Source organism: Amphiura filiformis, chromosome 4 (assembly GCF_039555335.1).
Source record: "Amphiura filiformis chromosome 4, Afil_fr2py, whole genome shotgun sequence".
Taxonomy (NCBI): Eukaryota; Metazoa; Echinodermata; class Ophiuroidea; order Amphilepidida; family Amphiuridae; genus Amphiura; species Amphiura filiformis.
The window spans coordinates 41,488,763-41,514,765 of NC_092631.1; the positions used below are offsets into that span (position 1 = coordinate 41,488,763).

The 26,003-nt window shown below is 36.3% G+C and overlaps 1 protein-coding gene across 1 annotated transcript; it reads right to left on the reverse strand.

Moving 5' to 3' along the window:
* Nucleotides 1–7,027: 7,027 nt before the first annotated feature.
* Nucleotides 7,028–14,279, reverse strand: LOC140150199 (uncharacterized). Its single transcript, XM_072172204.1, has 4 exons — nt 14,241–14,279; nt 13,384–13,585; nt 10,679–10,924; nt 7,028–8,899 (listed from the first exon to the last, which is right to left on the reverse strand). Exons 1-4 carry the CDS (start codon nt 14,277–14,279, stop codon nt 8,658–8,660), a joined length of 729 nt encoding a protein of 242 aa, XP_072028305.1. The 3' UTR covers nt 7,028–8,657.
* Nucleotides 14,280–26,003: the final 11,724 nt, after the last annotated feature.

Consider the following 26,003-nt stretch of genomic DNA (forward strand, 5'->3'; position numbering starts at 1 on the left):
TACTTTTTTTGGAAAATCGTCATTGCGCATGTCACTGTACGGGTTAGACGTGCTTTGCTAAAGCTCCTGGCAAAAACCGCCAAATTTAATTTCTTTTAATTATATTGCTCCACCAAACTGTTTCTACGTGATAAAGAAAGAGTTGCTGAATAAAATGAGCGGTAAAAAAAAAAAGCCAAACAAGGGTGACAAAAAATCTCAGCGGGAAAAGGGAGCTGAACCTGAATTGTCGACGAGTGAAGATGAGCTATTTGATAGATCTACACGTGGAGTGCAAAATGGCGCCGACGAGCCGAGTAATGGACAACTAATGCAAAAGTTGAACGATATGACTTCATTAATAAATACAGTTCTCACTCGCCTGGAAAAGGTAGAAATAGAACATAAAGTGCTAGAGACTAGAGTCACACAGTTAGAAGCTAGTGCAGAGAATGTAGAAGTATCTTTGGAAGAAATTAAAACGCAGCAAGGGACTTGTGCAGAGAAGAAAGACATAGAGAATTTAGAGCGCCAGCTGGACGACTTGGCCAACAGATCTCGCCGAAATAATGTTGTGATCTGGGGAATCCCAGAAAACAGTGAAGATTCATCTGATTGCCGGGCCTTCATATCGAGCTTCCTTGAAAAACATATGAAAATAGAAGATGCAAATAAGATCGAGGTGGAAAGGGCACACCGTAGCCCAATGGGGAAGTTAGCACAAGCACAAGCCGTACGGAGAGAAAACCCACGACCAATCCATGTCAAATTCCTAAAGTACATAGATAGAGAGCGAGTATTACAAGGCGCCCCAAAGAGTTTGAAGAAGAACAATTTCAAGGGAAAAAGCATCTTCATATCAGACGATGTCACACAGAGAATAAGAAATGATAGAAAGAAACTGATAGTGCTGAGAAATAAGTTGAGAAAGGAAAACAAGTTTGCTTTGATTCCTTGGTCAGTGCCAGCATGTTTGTTGGTAAAAAACGATGATGGTAGTCTGAAGCGTTTAACCGCAAGCAACATGGCCATAGGCGAAATGGATACCGCGGCTCTGGAGTAGATACACGTTTTTGGAATGCATATAATGGAGAGAGAATTTGTTTTTGTGCAAAGACTGTGGATGGAAAACAAGAGTTTTGTCATGGAATATACGGAGTTTCAAATTGGACTTTTTTTCTGCTGACACTTTTGGATTTATTATCGGGAATACGCAGTGTACGCGCTACTCGCTGTTTCGATTGTCTTTTGGAAAAATACTCATCTCCGTAACTTTTTTTGAATGTTTCGAATAGAGATTAACAACTTTGGATTACACACGGAGAGTTTTCGTGCACGTAAACCTGGATCTATTTACATCTTTCAAGACTGTGGAAGGAAAGTAATATATTTGTTGCGGAATATACGTGAGTTTTTTAACTTTTTGAATTATTGAAACATTGGATTTATAGCCAGGAAAACGCACTGTTTTTTCGCTTGTTTTTGTATTTCGTCAGTGGATATACTCTCCGCAATTTTGTTTTACACTGTGTTTTTCACTTGAGAGGTGGAACTGAATTATTAAGATACCTCTACGGCGGTTTCAAACAGAAGGAAAACATTGCATGTTTTTCCTCTTTGTACAGTGGTGCGTGTTTTTATGTTTTGCCATCACAAACCCGATTGTACATCTTACGGGTTTGAAAGTGATTGGACTCTGTTGGTATGTAAATCAGTATTTAAAAATTTATTTGTGCTCATGTTTGTTGTTTTTGTGTATTTGTAATTTTAAAATGCTTGTTTATAATATGATGAAATGCAAAATGTTTGATTTGTATCGTCTTATCACCGACACCGTGCATATACATTGTACATGTATCCATTCCCTTCCCATCCCCATTCACAGTTTTTTATCGGTACCAAAACACATCATGTGCCATCACCTGTTGCTCGTTTTGTTATTCAGATTTTATATGAATCCTAGCCCCACCCTGACCAGCATGATGAGTGCGGATGTTTTTATTTAGATTGGTATAAATTGGGATCATGTTTCCGTACCTATATTGTTATTTAAATTTTTATTATGCACCCTTGCCGAATGACGCGTAGGCTTGAGCACCACTCCATGGATGAGTATCAAGCAACGAATTTCCCGCACCTGTCGCTAGCTTTGTTATTCAAATTTTATTTGCAACCTCGTTGTATGACGCGTGCGCAGACACACCTTTTTGTAGCTGGATATATATCATGTTTCATTCAATCAAGTCTCTGCATGTTGCATGTAAAAGGTTTTCTTTCTTCATTGAAAGGGTTTTTCATTCATGTATTATTATTCAAATTAGGCGCAGGTCTGCATATTATTAAACTGCTGCATGCTGCTAGACACGTGCGCGGCGCGGTGTAATCCTTTACCTTCACCCACATATTAAGTGCATGTTTACATATGTTGTTATTGTATTTCCTTATGTAAATAATGAATGATCGTGCTGGTGACAATTTAAAAATTATTTCCTTGAATGTAAGAGGTATTGGTAATTTCAAGAAGCGTAGGAGTATTTTTAATTGGTGTAGAAATTCTCGTGCAGATTTAATTTTGTTGCAAGAAACTCATAGTACAGAGACAGTTGAAACTCAGTGGCAGCATGAATGGGGTGGCAAGATCCTTTTTCCCATGGTACAAATAATAGCAAAGGAGTCGCAATTATCTTTCGTAATGGTAGTAATGTTGATGTGATTGACATTTGTAAAGATAACGATGGGAGACTTTTGGTTGTAAATTTTAGTAAAGATGACCTGAATTTTACCTTGGTGAATATATATGCTCCCAACATTGAGAATATGCAAATAAATTTTTATTCTGAGCTGAAGAATTTCTTTATGGAAAAGAATTTTGAAGAGAAGGAGAAAATAATTATTGGTGGTGACTTTAATTGTATCTTGAATGCTAAGCTTGATAAGAAAGAAAAAAAAAAAAAAATTAAGGAGAGTGTTGTTGATAAAATATGTGATGTTATGGATAATTACGATTTAATTGATATATGGAGAGTTTTAAATCCAAATACAATTAGATTCACATGGCGTCAAACAAATCCTCTTGTTCAGTGTAGGCTTGATTATTTTTAATAAGTAATACTTTGATGGAATATGTTACAAATGCAGACATTATACCAGGGATAAGAACTGATCACTCTGCTGTTGTTATTAATGTGCAATTGCAAAAAGAGCCGTGTCGTGGTCCAGGACATTGGAAATTTAACAACTCTTATCTTAATGAAGACGAGTATGTGAACGAAATGAACAACAATTTAGCTACTTGGTTAGATGATTCTTCTATAAGTGACCCTCAGATAAAATGGGAGTGGATCAAATTTAAGGTTAGGGATACAACAATTAAGTATGCTAAGAAGAACGGTCTGTATAAGAAAGATAAGGTAAAGGAGCTCAATAATAAGCTTAATGTGTTGGAGCAATCTTTAGCAAATAATCCCTCAGACAACATTCTGGAGGAGATCCAAATTGTAAAGAATGATCTTGAAGAGTTGGATAGCAAAATTATTGATGGTGTAATTGTGCGTTCAAGAATTAGATGGGCGGAAAAAGGTGAAAAGAGCAATAAATATTTTTGGGCCTAGAAAAGAGGAACTGTAGAAAGAAACAATGTAAGAAATTGATTCTTGATGATGGTACCGAAATTGTAAATCCAAATGTAATTTTGAAAAAACAGAGTGATTTTTACAAAGATTTGTATGATTCGAAGGTTGACGCTGATGTTTCAAGAAATAATGCATTTTTGCATGGTAACAATGTAACCACCCTAGACGATGTAGAGAAGTCTAAATGTGAAGTGAAGCTTACAAAGGTGGAATGTTTTAATGTGCTTAACAAAATGTCAAAAAAAAAAGCCCAGGTAATGATGGGTTATCATGTGAGTGGTATCTTCAGTTCTGGAACAAAATTGGTTCATACCTAGTGGATGTTTTGAACAGAGGTTTAAATAAAGGTGAAATGTCATCCTCCCAAAGGCAGGCTGTTATTACATTGATTGAAAAAGAGGGTAAAGATAGATGTCAATTAAAAACTGGAGACCCATATCTTTACTTAACGTGGATTATAAAATAGCATCTAAAGTCCTTGCAATGAGGGTGGAAAGTGTCATACCTAAGTTAGTGCACATCGACCAAAGCGGTTTTGTTAAAGGGAGAAATATAAGCGAATCTATTCGTACTATACAAGATATTATGGATTATACTATGTATAAAAATGCTCCTGGATTATTGTTATTTTTAGATTTTGAAAAAGCCTATGATTCACTTGAGTGGAATTTTTTATTTGAAGCCTTAAAAAGTAGGAACTTTGGTCCAGATTTTGTAAAGTATGTGAAAACATTGTACACAAATATTAGTAGTTGTATTTTAAATAATGGGCTTACATCGCAATACTTCTCTGTAAAAAGAGGTGTTCGTCAAGGGGACCCTTTGAGTTCTTACTTATTTATTTTGGCTCTGGAATTGCTATCATGTTCTATTCGGGAAAATCCGTCTATATCTGGTATTTTTGTTAATGATATAGAACTCAAATTGGTTCAATATGCTGATGACACAACATGTATTTTAGATGGGGAGCAATCTGCAAAAAATGTTTTGAAAGTTCTGGCTTCTTTTTCTGAAGTGTCTGGTTTAAAGCTAAATGTTAATAAATCTCAGGGTCTATGGATTGGTGCAAAAGACATTGTAATGAAAAGCCTTTTAATATAGAATGGCCAACAGATCCAATTAAAGCTTTAGGTGTGTACTTCTCATATGATGAGAGTGCTGCTGAGAATATGAACTTTACCTTAAAGATTAAGCAGATCAAAACTCTCCTAAATATTTGGAAGTCAAGAAGACTTACATTGTCTGGTAAAATTCTTTTAATAAAAACTTTTGCTTTGTCTAAGGTCATTTTTTTAGCATCGGTAATTCATATTCCGGACTATGTTATTAATCAGATTGATAAAGTCATTTATAATTTCCTTTGGAATGGTGGTAAAGGTTTTATTAAGAAAACTTCTATTATTGGTGACATTGATGAAGGAGGATTGAAGATGGTGGATGTTAAATCAATTTTTCGAGCACAAAAAATCAAGTGGGCAAATAAATATAACACTTCCCTATCAGGTTGGAAGATTCTTTTTTGATGATTTTATCTCTCCTTTTGGTGGAAATTTGATTTTCTATTGTAATATTACTCCAAAACAAATTCAAAGTTGGAAAAAAGTGCCCATCTTCTATAAAGACATGCTAAAATCATACTTTAGCTTTATTAATCCGGATAATGTAAATCCCTTTCATCAATGTATTTGGAATAATCAGCACATCAGTATTAATAAAAGGCCATGTTATTATAAACATTTCTTTAACAGTGGTTTAAAATTAGTTAGTGATTTATTTTATACCAATGGAAGTATTATCCCTTTTGATATTTGGTGTGAGAGAGGGATTCCACGCAAGTTTTTTATGCAGTGGAGGAGTTTGGTTGATGCAGTTCCTCTTCCTTGGAAACGAATTTTGAAGCAGGGTTTCGAAAGAGAAATGTGTAATCCAAAAGGCTTTTTTCTAATGAATAATGGTGTTGAAACTCCTATGAAGAACATGACATCTAAAATTATTTACCGTATTTTGATTCAAAGGATTCAAAAACCCCAACATCGCAGAAAAGGTTCAGGGATGAATTAGATGTCAATGACGATGAATGGAAGGACATATACCTCATGCCTTTAAAGTCATCATACGATGTGAGAACAAGAATGTTTCAGTATAAAATCAATTTAAACTGTTTGATGACAAATAGTAGATTGTTTAAGATGAATATTGTGGATAGTGAAATTTGTACACATTGTAAAAATTTTCCTGAGACTTATAGGCATCTTTTTTGGAATTGTAACCATGCTGTAAAGATGTGGGATGATTTTAAAGTATGGTATGGGGTAAATTTTCAAAAAAATGTTGAAAATTTGGATTATAGCAAAATTCTGTTTGGTGTTGGTCTTAAAGAGTCTGACAGGTTGATTAATTTATGTCTTATTTTGATGAAAAAGTTATCTATGACAGCAGATTCAGGAACCAAACTCCTTCTATAATCTCCTTTAAGAACTTGATAAAATTTCATTATAATTTAGAAAAGCAGATTGCTAGGAGTAAAAATAACATGTCAAACTTTATAAACAAGTGGAGTGTCTTGGAAACCTTTTGTACCGAATAGTACATATTATATGTTAACATGTATAATGTATAATGTAAACTATACCTTTTTGTATTTCATCAATATATTTACTTGATCAATGTAATGTAAAACAATTTCATGTGATGTATGGTTTTGTCTTTGTTGTATTATATGTATGTTTTTTTCCTCTTTGAGCACAGGGAAATAAAAGCCCCGTTTGGGGCATGAAAGATAAAAAAAAAAAACTTTGGAAAATCGTGATCTTAAAGACAGATTTGTTGCATTGGCTTTTTTATGACCCAAATCCAAATGGTCATAAGTAATATCAGACCTGCCAAATGTGTGACAGCCAAAATATTCACTGCAAATAACAAGAAATAGCACACCTGTAGGTGTAAACACAAAAGAAATACGATGAAATTCCTTTGTATTATGTGATTGTGCAAATGTGACCTCGTGTGCAGATGCACTAAAGATGCGCACTACAATTTCAACTTAAATGTCATCAAAATTATCTGCCAACACATTTATAAGACAACATATAACACAACAAAAATACCACTACTTAAGTGATCAAAATTCAAAGTTGCTATAATTTTCGCCAGCTTAGAGGTTTCAGAAACAGAAGAGTTTGCACTATCTGTGATGTCTAGTTAGCATGTATGAATTTGTATTTATTTATCATCTATCTTACTGAACATTGCAAATAGTAAAAACTATTCTTTTCCTGAATCCCTTGAATTTGATGAACAGTTTGCATCCAATTTTAAGAAAATTGGAGTAACAGTTTGCATCAATTTTTACGAAAATTGAAGCAACTTTAATTTTTTACCGTATATAACATGCTAAAATATTGACCTTGGACCTGTCAAGCCTCATAACTTAGTAGCTGTATATTCTACATGCAAATAATTTATGTTATACAGGGTGAGTAATAAAAAGTGCAATTGAGCAAAGAATCGATATTTATGTAAGAATAAAGTTGAACTTTCCCATTATTACAAGTTTCTATAAATGCCACACTCACACTCAATAGTCACCTTCTGTGAAAAAATGAAGTGACTCGCTTCTACCGTTTAATATTTATGAGTCATTTTGCTGCGATACCGAATTTCATTATTTGTCCACGAGGTACCATGTATTTTGAATGGGAGCACACAATGCACGATAAATGTACCAGCTCTGAAACTGACTTTAACTTAAATAAACTCAAACAAACTTTCTTACATTACTTAAGTCCTTCATACCTCACTCGACTCCAACTCCTGTTTTCAAATCCCAATATGTCCAACTTACTTACTGGATGTTTTGTAATTCACTCTACTCCAATTTGCGCGCTTTTCATTTCGACATTTGAAAAACCCGCCTACAAATTTATATGGTTTTGATAGAGAATAAACATCTTTAAAATAAAGGGAAAATGAAAATAACAACAAATAATGTTTCTTCTCCTTAAACAAGACCAATAACACTTTGGGTGCTCCATTTTATTTCAATGCCAATGAGGTTAAGAAACTGGCAGTTGTTCCAAATCTACATAACACAGAGTGGGCTGACATTCAAATTGTAGGTGTCTCTTGGACACATTAAAATTGGGTATCGCTATAAAATGTGTCATTCAAACAAAACGGTAAATGCTAATTCCTTGATTTTTTCATACAAAATCACTAATGGATATGTTATTTATAAAACGTTTTCAAACCTAAAAGGTTCAACTCGGTTCTTAAATAAAAATGGATTATTTTCTCTATTGCACTTTTTTTGACTCACCCTGTACATCATTTCTGTCATCTGATTGGTTAAAAGTGGGGGCATTGTTTAAACTATGCCCTGTATTTGAGAGAAAGTCAAAATGAACTATGGACCGGTCATTGCAACGAACGTTAAGTGTCAGAGCTATTCGAAAAGAGAAGGGGGAACCATCCCCGGTTCTGATATCTGCAATCAATCCTAGGTTCCAGGATCCTGTCCAGTTAGCTCTGACTTTGGGGCGTGGGACAGTTCAACTACAAGACAAGACAAGACAAGACTATGGACCAGTTACATCCCAATCAAACTCTATGCAGGCGCGATGGCGTAGTGCCTATTACACACACAGCATTGATGCGCTGCCTGCCAGTTGTGGCGACGCGATTGGTAAATCATGAAACTTTCTTTATAAATTTTACCATGGTCTTTTGAGCAATAAAATAGGCTTTTTAACCAATCATGACAGATATCTACATTATTTGGTATATAAAACAAATATTGACTGCTTTATTTGGGTCATGGTTAAAATTATAGTTACACGGTGATCTCAAAACCATGCTATGTCCCTGGACGTTTTGAGATGACCTTGGGCCTATAATTTTAACCATGACCCGAAGACTGCACATCGATAAATAGACTGAAAACCCTTTGAAAAGCATTTGTAAATTCTTGTTTTCTCAAGATACATATAAAGGAGGCAACATTTGACACTATTTGAAGTTTGAAGATAATCTATATCATAAACCCGTTTAATCCTCATCTTCACTCTCTTTGTCATCTTCTGTAGTCTGTTTGTTACTTGACATTTGGCTAGTGTCACCATCCGTAGCCGCATTATCACCATCAACATCGTTACCTTTGTCAGCTGAAGATGATGCTCCATGCTGATACATCATGTAATATCTCCCCCTGGCTTGCAAGACCATGCTCTCGCTGTTGTCAACTGCTATCACATTTCTGCCATTCTGCAGGGCTGCCAATAAACCTGTTCCTGTAAGAACATGATTAAATTCAGCCAATGTTAATGTCGTTGATTGAACATTACTTTATCATAGTGTCTTAATTTGCACTACACATACATGTATTTTTTTTTTAAGCAGAGCTAAAAGAGATTTCCAAAGGTTGGAAATACTGAATATTTTCATTTAACTATGTAACCTCCTCCTACTTTCCTTCATTATCCAAAGAAGTATACAATTTGCTTTCATATTGTCACATTTGTGCAAAGGTTAAATTTTCAAAGTTGTAGGGGCCTGAGCTTTCGATCCCAGCAGGATCTTTATCAAAGGCAAAGGTTAAATTTGGTGACAATCAAATTACAGACTTGGAAAAGTCATGTAAAACATGTGAAAAATTATTTTCAATTTTAAAATTCCAAAAAGATAGCTTTAATAAATTCTTAAATTAGCTCAATCGTTAAGGCATTTGACTATGGTGCGAGAGGTTGTGGGTTCGAACCCCGGCGGTGCCTAGTACGCTCTCGTGGAAAAAATTGAGTTAGCGTGAAATTCCCCTGGACAAGGAACTTAATAATTTGTCTCGTTGTAACCCGTATGAAACTCGGGGAGCTGATCCTGGTTGCGAAGGTTATTTGTGGAATGTCTAGGGTGTGCGCTCTTGAAGCAGCAAAGTCCCTGAATTGTTGTTTAATGGTTTATGGAATGATGTGGGGCAGTAGTGGTCAGCGACAAGCACATAACTCAACTGACAATCTCGCATGTTCCATGCAAAAATTAAAACTATGATTTGGCACATATCCGGCATATGGGCAGCAAGTTCGGGAAGCGATTGGAGGATCACAAAGCAAAGGCAGAAAAAATTGTTGATAACATCTATCACAGTGAACATCTATTTATATAATAAATCTGCCATAACAGATCATGTAATAGACAACAATAATGTAACTGACTTGGAGAATGCTAGTATTGTCAATAAATATAAGAGATGGATTAAGGAGGCAATACCATCAACAGAGACAAGGGGCAATACAACTTAAGTCATGTTTGCCAATCTGATTACCGATGGAAAATCAACTGGTAACTCTGTTGTCAAGCAGTGCAGAAAATGTAACTTTAACCAGTGGTTAAGTTGATGTGTTTTACATTGATTAGAAACACATTCTACAGAACATCATTACATGCCCTGTCACATAGTTTAAAACAATTATATTCTGACCGGTTGTTTTTAGGTGCTGTCGTGCATCTATCGTCTCATATAACACGCGACATCATTATAAATTAAAATAATGATGTCGCCCATGTTATATGGGATGTCAGATGCACTCCAGCAGCTAAAAAAATACCTTTATTCTCTAATTGCTTTTGTTTTAAGTGTACTAAGAGTACTTTTAGTGTTTTAAGATATTTTAGTGTTAGAGACACCATGCATGACTTTAAGTTGAAAGCTAATATAAAGATTGTGATGATACCAACCAGTAGCTAATAATAATGTAAAATAATACATAAGTGCAACATCATTTTGATCATTAAAAAGTCAATTTTGAAGAGTTTAGAGTTTTAGTTTTTAGTTTTAATTAAAAAAATTAACAAACTCTGATTAAATCTCAAAAATGCATTTTAAGTAAAAATCTTTCTTAATCATGGAAGATACATACAAGTTTACATTTTTGTAACGAAAACGATTCATAAATGGAATCTAAATTTGGAAATGGATTCAGTGAAAAAAATACTATTTTTGAGAATGCATAATTAAGAAGTTAACACTTATTGCATTTTTGAACTTGACAGGACCCATTGTTTTATCATTTTACCTGTCCCACAGCATAGGTCCATGACCCACTGTTGTTTTGTGGTGACTGTAAGTATGATCTCTTCATACAGATCATATGGCTTCTGCTCCTTATCTACAACTTCGTTTGTGTCCAGATCTCTATAAGACTTGTCCATTTTTATATCAAGGAAGTTGCTGCATGTGCCTGCTCTCTTCCATTTCCACTCAGTTGGTGTGAGCCTATTCGCAACCACAAGCCCGCGAACAGTGGATGTCAATAACTCGCCTATTGAGAAGAAAATGTGGAATACAAAAAAGATTTTAAAGTTAAATTGTTTAAATAATCAGTGTCATTTGTTCAAGTGCAAAACATAATGCAATGAAGTGAATGAACTACTAACATAGCACTTTTTGATGCATGGTATCGATTGGGACACCTCCACCACAGAACGATTTAAATTAAGAAAGATATTATAACAGCTAAATGTCACTGGTAACAAACAGAATATCAGATGACCTCCACATATGACCTTGGATACCACTAATACATGAAGGTACACACTATAATACACATATGCAATTACAACCAAATTATATTTACAATGGTCGTTATGAGATGAAATTTTACTAACAGTCTTAAATACATGAAAGATATATTGTTTTACAAGTTTCCCTCATATGAGCTTTGATCTCAGTATGACCATAACACCACCCAAAAGAGGTAGCCAGAGTCTTGAATCATACTACCCTGAAAATCTGAAGTTGAAATCAAAACCAAAGATAATGATGTTGCTTTACCTTAGTAGATTAATGTCAATGTGCATTATATTAACAGTTCATTAACATTTATTAAAGGGAAAACTTTGTTTTCAACAACCTTTGATATGCAAGAATGGCTTCATTTGAAAAGCACGCAAAGCACAAATAATTTCTAGCACAGCATGAATTACTGATTTACAGAATGTTGGTTGAAATGGTCACCAAAATGTCTTTGTTTAGCTTTGGGCCACTTTATTCAAAATGTTAGTTTCCTAGAATTTTAAAATGAAATAGGCACACCGAGCACTTTCAAGCCTTTTATTTTTTCCCTTTGAAATTAAGTTCAATCTTTTTCAAACTGATAGTTTTGCATATTAGTAATGTTTACACATGTTCTATTTTAAATATGAGTAAACAGTTAAATTTCTCATAATTATTTGCAGTAAAAGCAGGGTGATTTCCTGCTGTTCAAATTCAAAATGAAGTGGAAAATTTGTGTTTTTGTGCATTGCACTGTGGATAGCTAGCAGTGTCATAGCGCAAGTCATCAGGTGGGGCATCTGGCATGATGGAGGGGGAGCAAAAGGAGTTTTTAGGCCATTTTTATATGGGATCTTCTAATATTGTTCACTGATTGTGGCCCAGTGCACCTGTGCCCTTTGATTCTACACTACTGATTTTATGCTATTTTGTTCTATTATTCTAGGATGATAGAAACACTATGAAATTGAAGTACATATCACAATTTCAATTTGACACAGTATTATTCCAGAGCAAATATATTATGCTTCACATAATGCAATTCTACCAATGCTTTAATTTCTTGTTCTGATTTGCTATATAGTGCCAAATGGGTAGATAGTGACAAAAATAGCTCAGATCTTGCAAAATATGTTTAGCGACCCATGTTCAGCCAGTCTATCTGGGATTATCCCACACTGTAAAGCCTATAGGATTGGCAGAACCTGCCATTGGAACAAGGGTTTTCTTCATTTTTAGAAAAAGTAACAAAATTACATTTAACAAAAATGATACCTAAGGCTTTAACAATCAGTGTACCTTCAAATCAGAACTCAAGTTAAAGCAGCCAAATCAAGGCAATTTGAAAAGGGCACCAAAGGAATTACATGCTTTTTAATAGCTTGGAAACAGACAGAGAAATTTAGGGCACCAAGGCAACACTATAGAGCATCGAAGACTAACATCAATTGCCTTTGATGCCTAAAATTAGTTTGAGGGTTGCTTCAAATATTTAGGGATTCGCGGGCATATTCAACAACAAAATATTGCAGGTTTATAAGGACACAGTCTATTACCAGTATAAAATTGCCCCATTTTAATTAGAATATTCATACAGCAGCGTAACTAGGGGGGCAATGGGGGAAACGTGCCCCGCACGCTACCACTAGGGGGCGCCAAATCTACCTCACTTAAAAACATAGGCGTAGATCGGGGGATAAATCCCCCCCCCATATTTTGCCGGGGGTGGTCCATACCATCATCCCCCATGTTGATGCCTGTATGTTGGTTTCTGACCAAATTAACCTCATATTTGGTCATTTTAGTCCCAAAAGTGCAATTTTTTCATGCTTCGCATGAATTGATTCCATTTTGCACCATATTTTAACAGTTAAACTTCAAACTGGCAAAGTTTTGCATTATGTCGCCAAAAGGTGCTGAATTCACTTTACTTTTTTCCAACCCCATCCCCCGAAGTCAAAAAAAAATCTACGCCACTGCTTAAAATTTTTTGAACCAATGCCATTCCCACACCCCCGCGTCTAAGACATTCTCGGGTGGGGTGGTAGAGGTGCCAATTTTGTTTCTTGCCCAAGACGCTACCAACCCTAGTTACGCCACTGTATTCATACATCTTTAATACATGGATCAATCATACGAAACAAAATAATAGTTGGTGTTCTGGTGATTCAATGTGTGCCCGTTAGCATGACAAGCATGATATGGTATTTAATTAAAAACTCTTACCAGCAGACTTTGGGGCAGACTTCACGTGGAAATAACAGTCCTGTATATGGTTGTATTGCCCTGTGTTCTCAATTACTCCCTTCACATCTGCCGTTTCTTTGACCAAACACACCACCACCAAGGTAAACTCAACCTCTGTGGTCTGATGACGCAAAGATGTCACCGAGACAACAGCATCTTGCAGCTGCAGGGTTGTCCATTCCTGCAAAAAGGGAAGTAACAAAACAAAAAACAAACATCATTTATAATGTTGCATTTCCTTAAATTAAGGTGCAGCTACGCCATTGAGAGAGCATTCAATATAATGAATATCTGTATGACATGTCCAATATGGTTTGTTTTCAGTAGTACGGTACTATCACATTTTTTCAGTGATGTGTTATAAATTTAAAATAAGTTTTGGTATTTATCAGTCTGTCCCAGTACTCGTAACGGTAACACATGAGTTTGTTACCGTCAGCCATAACAAATCACATCTCTGTTATGGCTAACCGTAACATATTACCAATCTCTGCTTTTTTGACCCATTCTGATAAATAAGTCCATATGTATGCACCTTTAAAGTGATAAGTTGGATTCTGGTGAAGAGATATACTACTAGCGATATAACTGGATGTTATGTACAAGGCCACCGCTTTATTTAGCTGGATAGGGGAGTAAAATGGGTTGATTCACATGTATTGTCCATCAGCTTTGAGGACTGATTTAGTAATGAAGGAATCAAAATATTTTAATTGAATTAACATAAGTAAGTTATAAAGGTATTTGTTGAAGTATTTATTCATATAAATTTTGTTTTAAGGATGGGGACGTTTTAGACTGTGGAGTGTTTTTGCCATTCTTATGAAAAATGTTACGGTTGGCAGTAACACTTTTATTGTGTTACGGATATCCATAACAAATATTTATATTATATTACCTTGGGTTTGTCGATAACACATAGTCTGAATCCAGGCAGACATCCCAGAACCTTCTTTAGTTCCTGGCTCTCCAGTGCTGTGGCATCACATGTTATAAGGTGTCCGACACTCCCATCTGTTCCAGACAGTGCACCGTCAATAGCCTGTCCCTTGTTCTTCTCCCACTCGGTACACTGCTTGGCCCATTCCTTTAGTGCTGGATGGGTGAGCTTTCCCATGCTTATCTGTCAGGAAAGAGAAACATGCTGCTTTATCAGTGCTCATGCAAAATACTGGATGCTTAATTTAGGGGCTGTGCAATAATTATGGGTCCCACTGGGGGTAAAATTTCTGAACGGTCCGCCAAAAATCGTTTGCCCCACCCCCTCTCAGCTCGCCAAAATTGCTTGCCCCCCCGGCTCATAATTATTGCACAGCCCCTTATTAATTTACTGAGCTTGGTCTTACATAGTTTGTTACAAGCACTCAGCAAAGAAATTGTAATTTCATCTACATAATTGCAGATCCATGGACACATATCCCATAGCAAAATTTACAGTTTTGATGATTTAAGCCTCTCGCCATACTGTACTTAAGTGCTTGCTTGTTTGTTTATTTTTGTTTTCAAATCCTGGATTCACTTGTAATGTACAATCCAAATATAATCCACATGTTGTATCTTGATCTGAAGAAAAAAATTGTGTTGCCAATCACAATGTGTTTTTTTTTTTAATTATTGTTTTATGGATATATTGCACACAATAATTATACTAGCAATTCTTATTCAATTGTAAGTGCTAAAATTCCAAACTAAAATTCAGAATCAAGTTAATTTTTCTGATCTTGTAAGCCGAATCAATCAAGTAAAAAAAGAAAACTCACTTGCTCACTATCTTAGCTGCCTAACTATGGTGTTCTATGGGGATTTTAATTTGATTGTAAATTCAACTTTTCGGTTGAATGAATTTGGCTATTGTGTGTGTAAACATTACAAATAAATGGGCAATTCCAAGTGCATCATTCCGCAACACGAAATTTGCATGTCAATTTCTTTTTAATGCAGTAGCCAAACATGTAGGTGAATTATGGCATAAAAGAAACTATTTTTGGTAAGTGGGTGATAATTTCCAGTGATTTACATGATATGCAAACTTGTACTGTCATTGTATATATGTCCAAGTGCTACGCAGTTACTCAACCTTATGTCCAAGTTGCAGCTGACAAGCCTTAAATTGTTCATGCTAATATCACTACATATCTCTAGTATGAAGTAAAGAGATGACACGTCACTAACAAGTCATAGGATCTTGAACGGATAAAGTTGGGTCGCTTTGTTCAAAACATTGAAATTTAAACATCAATTGAAATAAGCACAAACACATTAGCGCATTAAAAAATAATATATATGTTCTTATCAAAGTTTACCAACAAGGTGGAAACACAGTTAGGACCTGGACAAACATCAAAATCTAATCAAAACATTGATTTTGTAGTCATAACATATTGGATCAATTATAATTGTGTTCAGCATTTTCTGTTTAAAGCAGAAAACATAATAGTGGAATTATGTCTTTACGGACTGTGACAGGAAAAGGAAATAGGAGCATAAATATATTTAAAATTGGGCAAAGATAGGCAATGCACACCAGAATAATTCTCTTTTCAGGGTTATTTGCAGCTTCCTGAGAAGAAATGCACTCTCTTCATCGTATACAAAAGGTAAACAAAGAAGTTAGCTTCTGATTGACCATTTATAGCAATGCTCGTGATAAGGGAACACATGCTTCAATCAGAGCCAATGAGTGATGTACTTCTATGGAAGCTAGTTTATTTTTGCAAGTAGTACTCTCTACATGTATATAGTTCTATGTATATATATATATATATATTCTAGTAGTTACTCTGAGATTTGCAGTGAAATTTTCAATCTTATTGTTTCGAATTCATGATGCATGGTAAATTGATACTATTTACCATTTTAAAACATACCTTGCCAAATTGGGTTATCAGAAGTGCCCTCTTTGTGTGGTAAGGGTACTTCTCCACCATTTCAGGCCATGTCTTCACTCCCACTTCTCCCATTAGGGCTGCTTGCACGTCGTGCAGTTTCTGTGTATTCCTAGCTGCTCTGTCCAGGTCCTTGAGGGTGATGTCATTGTTGAGTGCCTGGTTTAACATTTCAATTGCCACACATGGTGACATTTTTTCCCCAAACACTCGCAAGTTATAGATGGGAAATTTAATTTCTCCTCCTTTATGGTCCTGCTTCATCACCCGCCTGTTTATAGTGCCATCCTTATAGGCCTGCATAACTTGTATTACCTTTTCAAAGACGTTGTCACTCTTCTTGGCCAGCTGCAACATTGTTGCGAAATCCTTCCCGGTTTCAGTTTTCTGAACATGAAAAGAAGCAATGAAGGGATTTTTATTGTGACATTAAGCTTCCATATTTTGGGCAATAGTTGTTGTCAAATTGCCCGGCATGTTGATCTGAAATAACAATTGTATGATTTCACAAATCATGCAAATATCAAATTAGAAATAACCTGTAAGTATCATGTGCCAACTAGAAGTTAATAGTGGGAATGCATTCATGGCAATAATTTATTGATATAATTGAAGAAAGTTTTAAAAAGACTAACTTGCTAATGACGACCTGTCTTCCATACCAAAAATGCGATATTGCGCAGGCTAGAAAGAAACATGCAATGTGTCATGGCTTTGCACTGATATCACACGCAAACTAGTCATTTTAATTCAGTCTTGCTTCTACCACCACTACTCGATCCAAACTAGGTTAAGGGCACTCACAACCTTGTATAATTTTATTTTAAAACCAGATTGACTTATATTTGAATCAAAATTACATAAATTAATTTAAAATGCAATATTGTAGCTATAGTAGAAATTCTGAATTACTGTAAGTGTATATTTTTCACAGAGTTTGAGACTCCATGGTTTGGCAGGATTGCTTATTAAGGGCTATAACATTTAAACCTTTTCCATATAATTATGCTTTTACAAATAGCCAGTTATTGCAGACATCACATGGGCACATCAAATTTCTGATTTAGGAATATATTCCATGTCATATTAGTCAATGTGCTGGTTATATGCAACTCATAATTTATTTAAGGGATCATCAACGTACCACTGAAGTTATCATTGGTTTGCACAGTTGCTTCCATTTCTTGTCGTCATTTCCACATTCCTTCTTTAACCGTCTGCACAGAATGATCTAATAATCAAATTTCAAAGAGAGAAAAGTTGTGTCAATTAATTGATATGATCCAAAGCTAAAATGATTTTGATTTTCTTTTAAATCAATTAGATTCCAACAACATAAACCACTAATATAATAATTCTGCATGGCTAAGACTAGTAAATATATTCAAACTGTGGAGTTAAATGGAGAAAAGTAGACAAGCATATTAAAAGATGAAGTGGCATTATATAAATTAAATTCTTCAAGATCATGCATCTTGCAAGATAAGTACCTGACCCTGATATATGCTGTACATGTATGAGCAAAACTTGCAAGTTATATACATGTAAAACGTAAATAATTTAACAGTTTCGCTCATGGATGTACAGCATATAGCAGGTGGAGGTATCTTGCACAATGCATGTTGAAGAATTGAAGTTATTGTTACCAATCAATGTGCAAAGCATAATCCAATATCATGGGATCCAGTGGGCTGCATGTAAGGGCCCCTCGGAAAATTTGCAAGATTTGAGGTGTAAAAATAATGTCAAACCTGAACAGTGACATGAATATATATAGTAGAATGTACAATAAACAGGCCTAGTATGGGATATGATTAGGATTTAGCAAAAACTCAACCTAAACTGTAAAAAGGAATTTACTGAAAGTGAAGGTAAAATGCAAGCTGAAATTATATGAATGAATACAGCGCTCCTGATGGGGGTTCAGGGGCAAAGCCCTTGGAAGCTCTTGGGATTTCATGTGAAATCTGCAAAATGGTGCCAAAAATCATTTAGACTCGATAAAAACACCTTCAGCAAAAAATACTAGGGCTCTTTAAAACTACATAGAGAAAAATATGATCAAATATAGGGCCACTTGAAGCCCTGTTAGCCAAACACATTTGCTACCAGTAGACAAAGGGGAAGGGACAGTATGTTGCACAGCGCAAGTCATATCATATGGAGGAGCACCGACCATGATTTGGGGCTCTAGGCCAGATGGAGGGAGACATAATCCATTTTTGCAGCAAATTTCCAATGGGTTTTCAATTCGACCAGGGGGCATGCACCCTCCAGTCCATATGCAGATGGAAAGCCACTGGGAAGAAAAGCAGGATGGAATAAAAAAGAAGGAAGAAAGAATAGTAATTGTTTACCGCGACCTGGTCTCATGCAATCACGACGAAAGCTCGGGATAACAAGCCATGTCTCTATTGCAAATAAGTATCATGTCTTAAAATACCACATTTATACTGTCATCAGTACCACAATCTTAGTTAAAGTTAAACAACATTCAGAAGCATATTAAAAACAAAATAAGAATGCATTTCTGGGATACCAGATTGTAAGAGTAAACATACCTCCTCTCTTATGGTGGCGTTCTTTCTGACATCTCCTATCTTATTGTGCATAACACCCAAGTATAATTTTGCTTCAAGCGAAAGTGATGGTCCATGATATATCTGACATCGTCGTGACTTGAAAAGGTCTCTGTTTGGTTGCCGTTCATTCATTTTGAGACATGCCTTGAGGTTGTGTTGTCCCCCAAGAACTTCATACTTGTAACCACATGCCTATAGTTTTGTAATCAAAAAAGATGATGCAAGTAACGTTATAGCACTGTAATGAAGGGAATCAAAGAAGTTGTACTACTAGTGCATGGTATCTGCAAAGTATATATTATTGGATACTAACAATGATCAAGCATGAGCATTTGAAGACCAATGAAAATAGCAATAATCTGCAATCCCATTGTTTCACTAAAATAATTTTCAATATCTCTTTATTTCACTTATTTATTGTATCTGGTAAAGTCCTTCAGCAGGGTCCAACTGCTCTTGCTGATTATCATATAAAAAGAACTAGGTCACGCAGTGCTGCCCATCTTGATCAGCGAATGAGGTGCCGGTGTGGTGATGACATATGATTAAACTATTTATGCTGTAAAGATATCGAGCTAAACAGGCCGACCGCAGGAGGCCGAATACTAAGTTACAATTGCAGCAAATAAATTTAAATTTTGTACTGTACTGTACTGCCCAAATGGGTGAATTTAGATGAGTATAATACAGTGTTAACATTGCTTCTACAATCAATGCATGGTTTTGATTTTTAAGCTACATGCATTCATATAATGCAGCGCTATAAATTAAAATTTATATGCCCATGGCCCATAATAATGATGGTGTTTTACATAGGTTCTATGAAGCCATATCAGTGGAGTGCATGGATACATAGAGTACATACATACACACAAGAGGATGCAGCCAATCTACAGAAAGACACTGACATCTTACAAACATATCCAAGTGGCAGATGTGATTAAACACGGGCAAGTGCACCATCTTAATACTAATTACGGCGTGTCCGTCCGTCCGTCCCTCTGTCCGCGCGCTATCGCGCGCGGTTCGCGTTCATGCGGTGCACTATCGCGTGCTTGCGGTGCGCTATCGCGTAGTATCAACGGGAGTGTGCGCGGAGTACAGTGCGCGCATCGGAAAAGCATTACAGTGTGATTAACAGGTGCATCTCATCGGACCAATAATTATAGGCCTTATTTTCAACACATATTTCAATACCGAACATGTGCACACACCAAACACGTGCATATAGGCATATTTCAGCAAAATATGACTATTTCCGGAATGCTCCAGAATGGTTAACATAAAAATTATCCGTTGTGGTAAGGCCTATAACCGTTTTTGCGTTCACGTTTCTCGCGGTTGATTTCATTACTTTAGTAACGGCCTATATCCACGTCCAGATACTAATTTCGGTTTCTCTAAATGTGGTAACAGGGCAGGGCTTGGAAGAGGCGAATCGCGAACAAGTTGTGTCAAGTCGGGTCTTGATCATTGAGAGACGCATTTCATAGTAGTGTTAAAAGTCAGGGCAGGTATATGGGTAACGGGTTTGGGTAATTAGAAATAGGCCTATCACGAGAAGCGCCCGACCCGAGAACCGCGAAATCTAGTTTTACATAAAAGCAACAATCACTGCATTATCTACATTAACATCATATATGAGAATCAAACTTTCAACTACTATCAGGGAAATTAATGTTGGCACACTCTGGCATACTCTCCTCCAATTCAATGTTGATGAAAGCATTCTGGCTCTCCAGTCTCCTTAACATTGATTGAGGGGGAATGTGGGAGGACGGGGAAAGGGGCTGGCTTGTACTTCTAATCAAACATGGTTATACTTATTTCACTGAACTATCAGAGCGACAGTTCCAACATAATGTCAAAGTGTGCCAACTATTTATTTCCTTGATTGTAGGTGTTCAGATACGCGGCTTGAATGTATGTCCCCAGTCTCGTTTAGTTTACCCAACCCCTCTAAATTGACTCACAGCCGGTCTCATCTTGGAAATAATATTGGCTGATTGGTGAAGAACACAAGAGGTGGTATAACCAATAAAATTTGACCTGCATTATAATAATGCTTAACTTCAACCAAATCAAATATTTGATTATAAAACATACCTTGTCTAGTGTCCAACTACTTTTCATTCCTAGATTTTTAGTCGCAACAACGTAGGACTGGTAGCCATGGTCCGAGTGCTCCTCCATAGATGCCACTACAGTGTCTACCAATGTTGGGTTTATTGTGCGAACATTGTCTTCGCTAATCCCCAGGCATTCAAGAGATATCAGCGCCTCACCTGCATTAATAAGATTATTATACATAACTGAATAGTTACGTTCATATATCTCATATTCCTGTAATCTGAATGGTTAAAAGTGTCTTCATTGAATTAGCTATGCCCCCCCCTTTACTTTTAAGAATGACATCAAAAATGAACTATTGCCATGACAATAGTCATTTTAAAATCTCTTCTGCTAAATTTAACAATATCGCTTTTTACAATGCGTCATTGCCAAGTGCGACATTAAGATTGTAGAAGAGACTGATTTGTTTAGGCAACACCATCACTGCAAGTCCACCAAGCGGGTGAAAACAAAACAAGCAAGCACTGAAGCAGCAACATTGAGGTCAAAACAGACTGAAAGTACACTTCCAACGTGTTGATGAACTAGGTGAAGATACTCTACAAGCTTTGAGCATATGCAGTGTAGTGAAAATACCAATCGAAGCTTTAAAACTCACACAATGAACATGCCCATTATATTGGTTGAATAAAAATACCACAAATATGAGGATCATCTGGACGAAATAGTTGGTAAGAATAAACAAATGCTTACTCCAACCAATAGTTCTACATACTGATCGAGGCATTGCCTTGGTCTAATAGTCGTCACTCTCTGACAAACTTTGGCCTGCCCGGGCATAGTCATGATATTTTAGCATGTCTTGTGGCAAGGTCTTCTATTTTGAAGTATATTAATAGAAGACCTCCCTGTTTAAGCCTCATGCAGTCCTTCTCGAGTTGGACCCTGACACCATAGACACCATACTAGACATACTGTAATTCCAGAGCCCTAATAGTTGATTGCATGCCATGTGGCAATTACGGCCCTTTATTTTGAACCTACAGTCATAGACTTTGTGTTGCGATTATTTCGAGCATGATTCTGGACTCAAAGCGTTGACACATTGACGGGCGAATACTCAAAGGCGCCCTATTTGTTTTCTTTGACATCTAAACTCAATGTCATATTTTTTTCGACATATAACCTGTCACCAAAAGTACTTGCTGATGAGAAATTTAGTGTATCTCATAACAACATGTATAACTGTTGTGCATATTTTACAATCATACGAACCTATGTTGGCAGCTTCTATTTCTTGCTTTATTGCCTGCTGTGGATTCACATCTACAGGCTTATCTGCTACTGGTGGCGGAAGTGGTGGTATAGCCCCGTCTTTGAAATCTGATGGTGTAGATCTCGGTCTATAAGAATTAAAAAAAAAAAATGCATGCATTTATATTACATATTGTAATTTAGAATACAATTTCCACCATTTCAAGCAAAAATAAATATTTCAAGTTAATCAAAAAATCAACTGATTTTTACACTAGACTGATTGGTCTTTATTAACATGTACGCATTGTAGGCACCATCATGATATATTACAAATTTATACCTTTCTACATGCAGTTTGATTAAGGGAGAATTATATTTAAGATTCAGAGAAATATGCACATAAATTATGCAAATAGCCAAATTCATTACCATATTTTGTGCTAAAATCTAAGCAAGTGTGCAACTAGTAGATATCCTTCCTTTGACCAGAATCCACAAGGTTGATTTGAACACATTTCCAACTAAATATGTAGAAGTGTCCTGCATAAATTATGCAAATTAACTACTAGATGTGCGTACTTTTCACCAAAACTAATCAGGTGATCAGGCGGTGTGTATTGTCTTGCCACTATATGACTCGCTCCCATACGTCAGACTGATCTTGAGATAATCTGTCCACAAACTCCGCTATCAATTTATGTTGATTTTTGCATAAATAATGCAGATCAGCTATGTTAATTTGCATAATTTGCATATTTTTCACCGAAAAACATACGATCACAGAGCAGAGTTGAACACTCTTTCCCCACAAAGTAGCATCCCGGTATGGATCTCCAGATACAGCTCCGGATGGACAAACACACACCACACACGGACACACACACCCTGTGGCGTAACTAGGGTTGGTAGCGCCTGGGGCAAGAAACAAAATTGTCACCCCTACACATACACATATAAATAAACTCGGGTACAACATGGTAAAATATCTGTACTTGATCCAACTGGTACATCAAACTTATGTTAAATCAAATTAATTGTAATTACCTCTTCTTTGTATTACTTGAACTATCTGTTATATCAGAACTTAGACTGGCCCCCAGTCTCGGTTCGGTTCCATCTCTGGATAATGTAACAATAAATAATTACGTAATGCCTTATGAAAAAAAAATGCCAACCCCCCCCCCTTATTTTCTTCAATGCCAAAAACCCATTCCTCTTCATCCACAAATCGACGCCACTAATTACACCCACCACAGTCAACCATGCAGCAATATAGAAATATACTCGTATTATAAGTGAACGCGAAAGTCCATTGAGCGCTGATTCCGAGACTGGTCCAATCTGTTAGAGATCTCACTTCCAAATATTCGTTCAACGAAGCACGGTGATTCTGATGTCAATTACGAAAGCCCCGCCCCAGTTTCAATTCAAATATGGTAGCACAAAGCTATGCCGCGGGATGTGACGCAAGATCGGATGGGACACTTGTCAACAACTGAGAGGTATTGAGCTCAAGTGGCACGCGTCTGATAGACCCATGGTACGCGCAATAATAAAAGGCAACCACTCGACTCGGACTTAGGCCTATTGTCCATATTGCGTACATTATCGCGTGCGGTTTGCAAATGTTTGCACATTATTTAGCTAGGGAAGCCTTTTCAAATATCCCCGCGCTGCCAAGCTGCGTTGATTGGTCGGATACAATATCGTTGTTTAGTCGCTTACACAAACGTTAATGTAGTGAAAACATGGACGTGGTATATAGAAAGATTGCGTGACTCCAAATCCGTAAAAGTGAACTTCCAGCAGTTTGTGGGAGCTGGAAGTCAAATTGCCTACAGACTGGGAGGGTCCGTGTATTGGGTTGATTTTTAATGCTATGTAATCTACATTACCAGTCGTTCTCCACGGACCCGAGGGAGGGTCTAATCAGAACTCCGCTTTGAACTATAAAAAACACACACAAGAAACAGAGATAATTTAGGTTCAGAATTACAACTTTCGTGACCGCCTGCTGCGTCGATTGCTTAACAGAAGTACAAAAGTGTAACAGAAGTACAAAAATAGGGATGGGGGTCCCAAATGGTGCATCCAAAGATATTGGTAGTGAACACTGTGCATAGTAAATGACCCCCAATAACCCTGATATGATCTTTGGCCACCTGTTGACGTTTTTCATGCTCTCCTCACATAAAGGATATTTGTGCCAAGTTTATAAGCCCAATTGGGCAAATTTAAACGTTTGATCCCCTTTGTTTGTTTGTTTTATTTTATCCCCTTTGACATATGCACTCGAATGAAATTCGGTTGACTTTTTCATGGCCCCTCGATCATATCAATAGCAAGCAGATTGTATTTTTTTAAGTTTATATGCTCAATTGAACACATTTATTCCCAAAATTTCAGTTGATTCCAATTTTGCGTTTGCGAGTTATGCATGATTATGTGTATTACACTGCTCCATAGACAATGTGTTGTAATTTCGTTCTGGTGCACCAGAACGAAATTCAAATTTCACGGTATCTGTGCTAAACGAATTAATCTGCAAGAAATTTTTTGTACATAAACATTATGTAGCCAGAGGTTTCCAGTGATATAAAAATCTCAACTTTTTTTGAGAAAAGTGGGGGATGAGGCTGTGGATCACGAAATGCCCTTAATGCAACAGAATTTAGTGAATGACATCGGAAAAGTAGTCACCACTTGTAATTCAGTGAGTTTTTTATCACTTTGTGTCATAAAACCTTGATAAAAAAATTAACATAATCTCTATTTCACAAGGCAAATAGCCTATGTCTGTTATGGACAAACTATATTGAAATGTATATTTCAAAATTTAATCCAGAATTAAACTTTGACATTTTCCCCTAGATCTGTCCACATGTAAACTTTAAATATATTATTACAGATACCTTATAAAAGTGTACTGGAAACAGAAACTGTTGCAATGTATTGACTTTTGATATTTTTGAGTTTTGAATCTAATTTGAATGGACTATGTGTACTTTACTGACTGACATGTTTTCTGCTTTCCGATATGTGTAACATGCTTTCACAGTGCCAGCAATCAACAAGCTGTCTATGGTCCAACAAACATGTCATCACTTGCATGATCATTTAAATGAAACCAGCATATAATTCTCCAAGACCTTGTAAAAACTGGTGTAAAATCCTGCATGACCTGAAAGCCTGCTTGTAATTATAAGCAAAGTGGTCTCTCAGTGCATGTTGGAGACAAGAGATTCATCGATCATTTGTATTCAACAGCATAATCTTACAACCCTGCATGATCCGAAAACCTACCTGTTATACAAAGCAAAGTGGTCTCTCAGTGCATGTTGGAGACAAGAGTTTCATCGATTCCAGTGGCATCGTTTGTATTCAGCAGCATATAATCTTACAACCCTGCATGATCCGAAAACCTACTTTATACAAAGCAAAGTCGTCTTTCATCAGTGCATGTTGGAGACGAGAGTTTCATTGATTCCAGCGGCATCATTTGTATTTAAGAAATAAAGGGTAATGCATAATCCTTTACACGAAAATAATGTGTCTGAGGCAGTAAAAATGTAAATAATGGGTGAGGCGCAGCCGAACCCAATATTTAAATGTTTTTACTGCCGAGGACACATTATTTGCGTGTAAAGGATAATGCTGCACCCTTTATTTCTATTCTATTACCACAAAATAGTGTGATTTAAAGAGAAAATATCAAATTTTTTGCCCAAATATTTCAAGTTGTTTACCTCAAGGTGGAGCGCATACGCGTAGCCAAAGCGTATGCACATTCCAATAACACAAC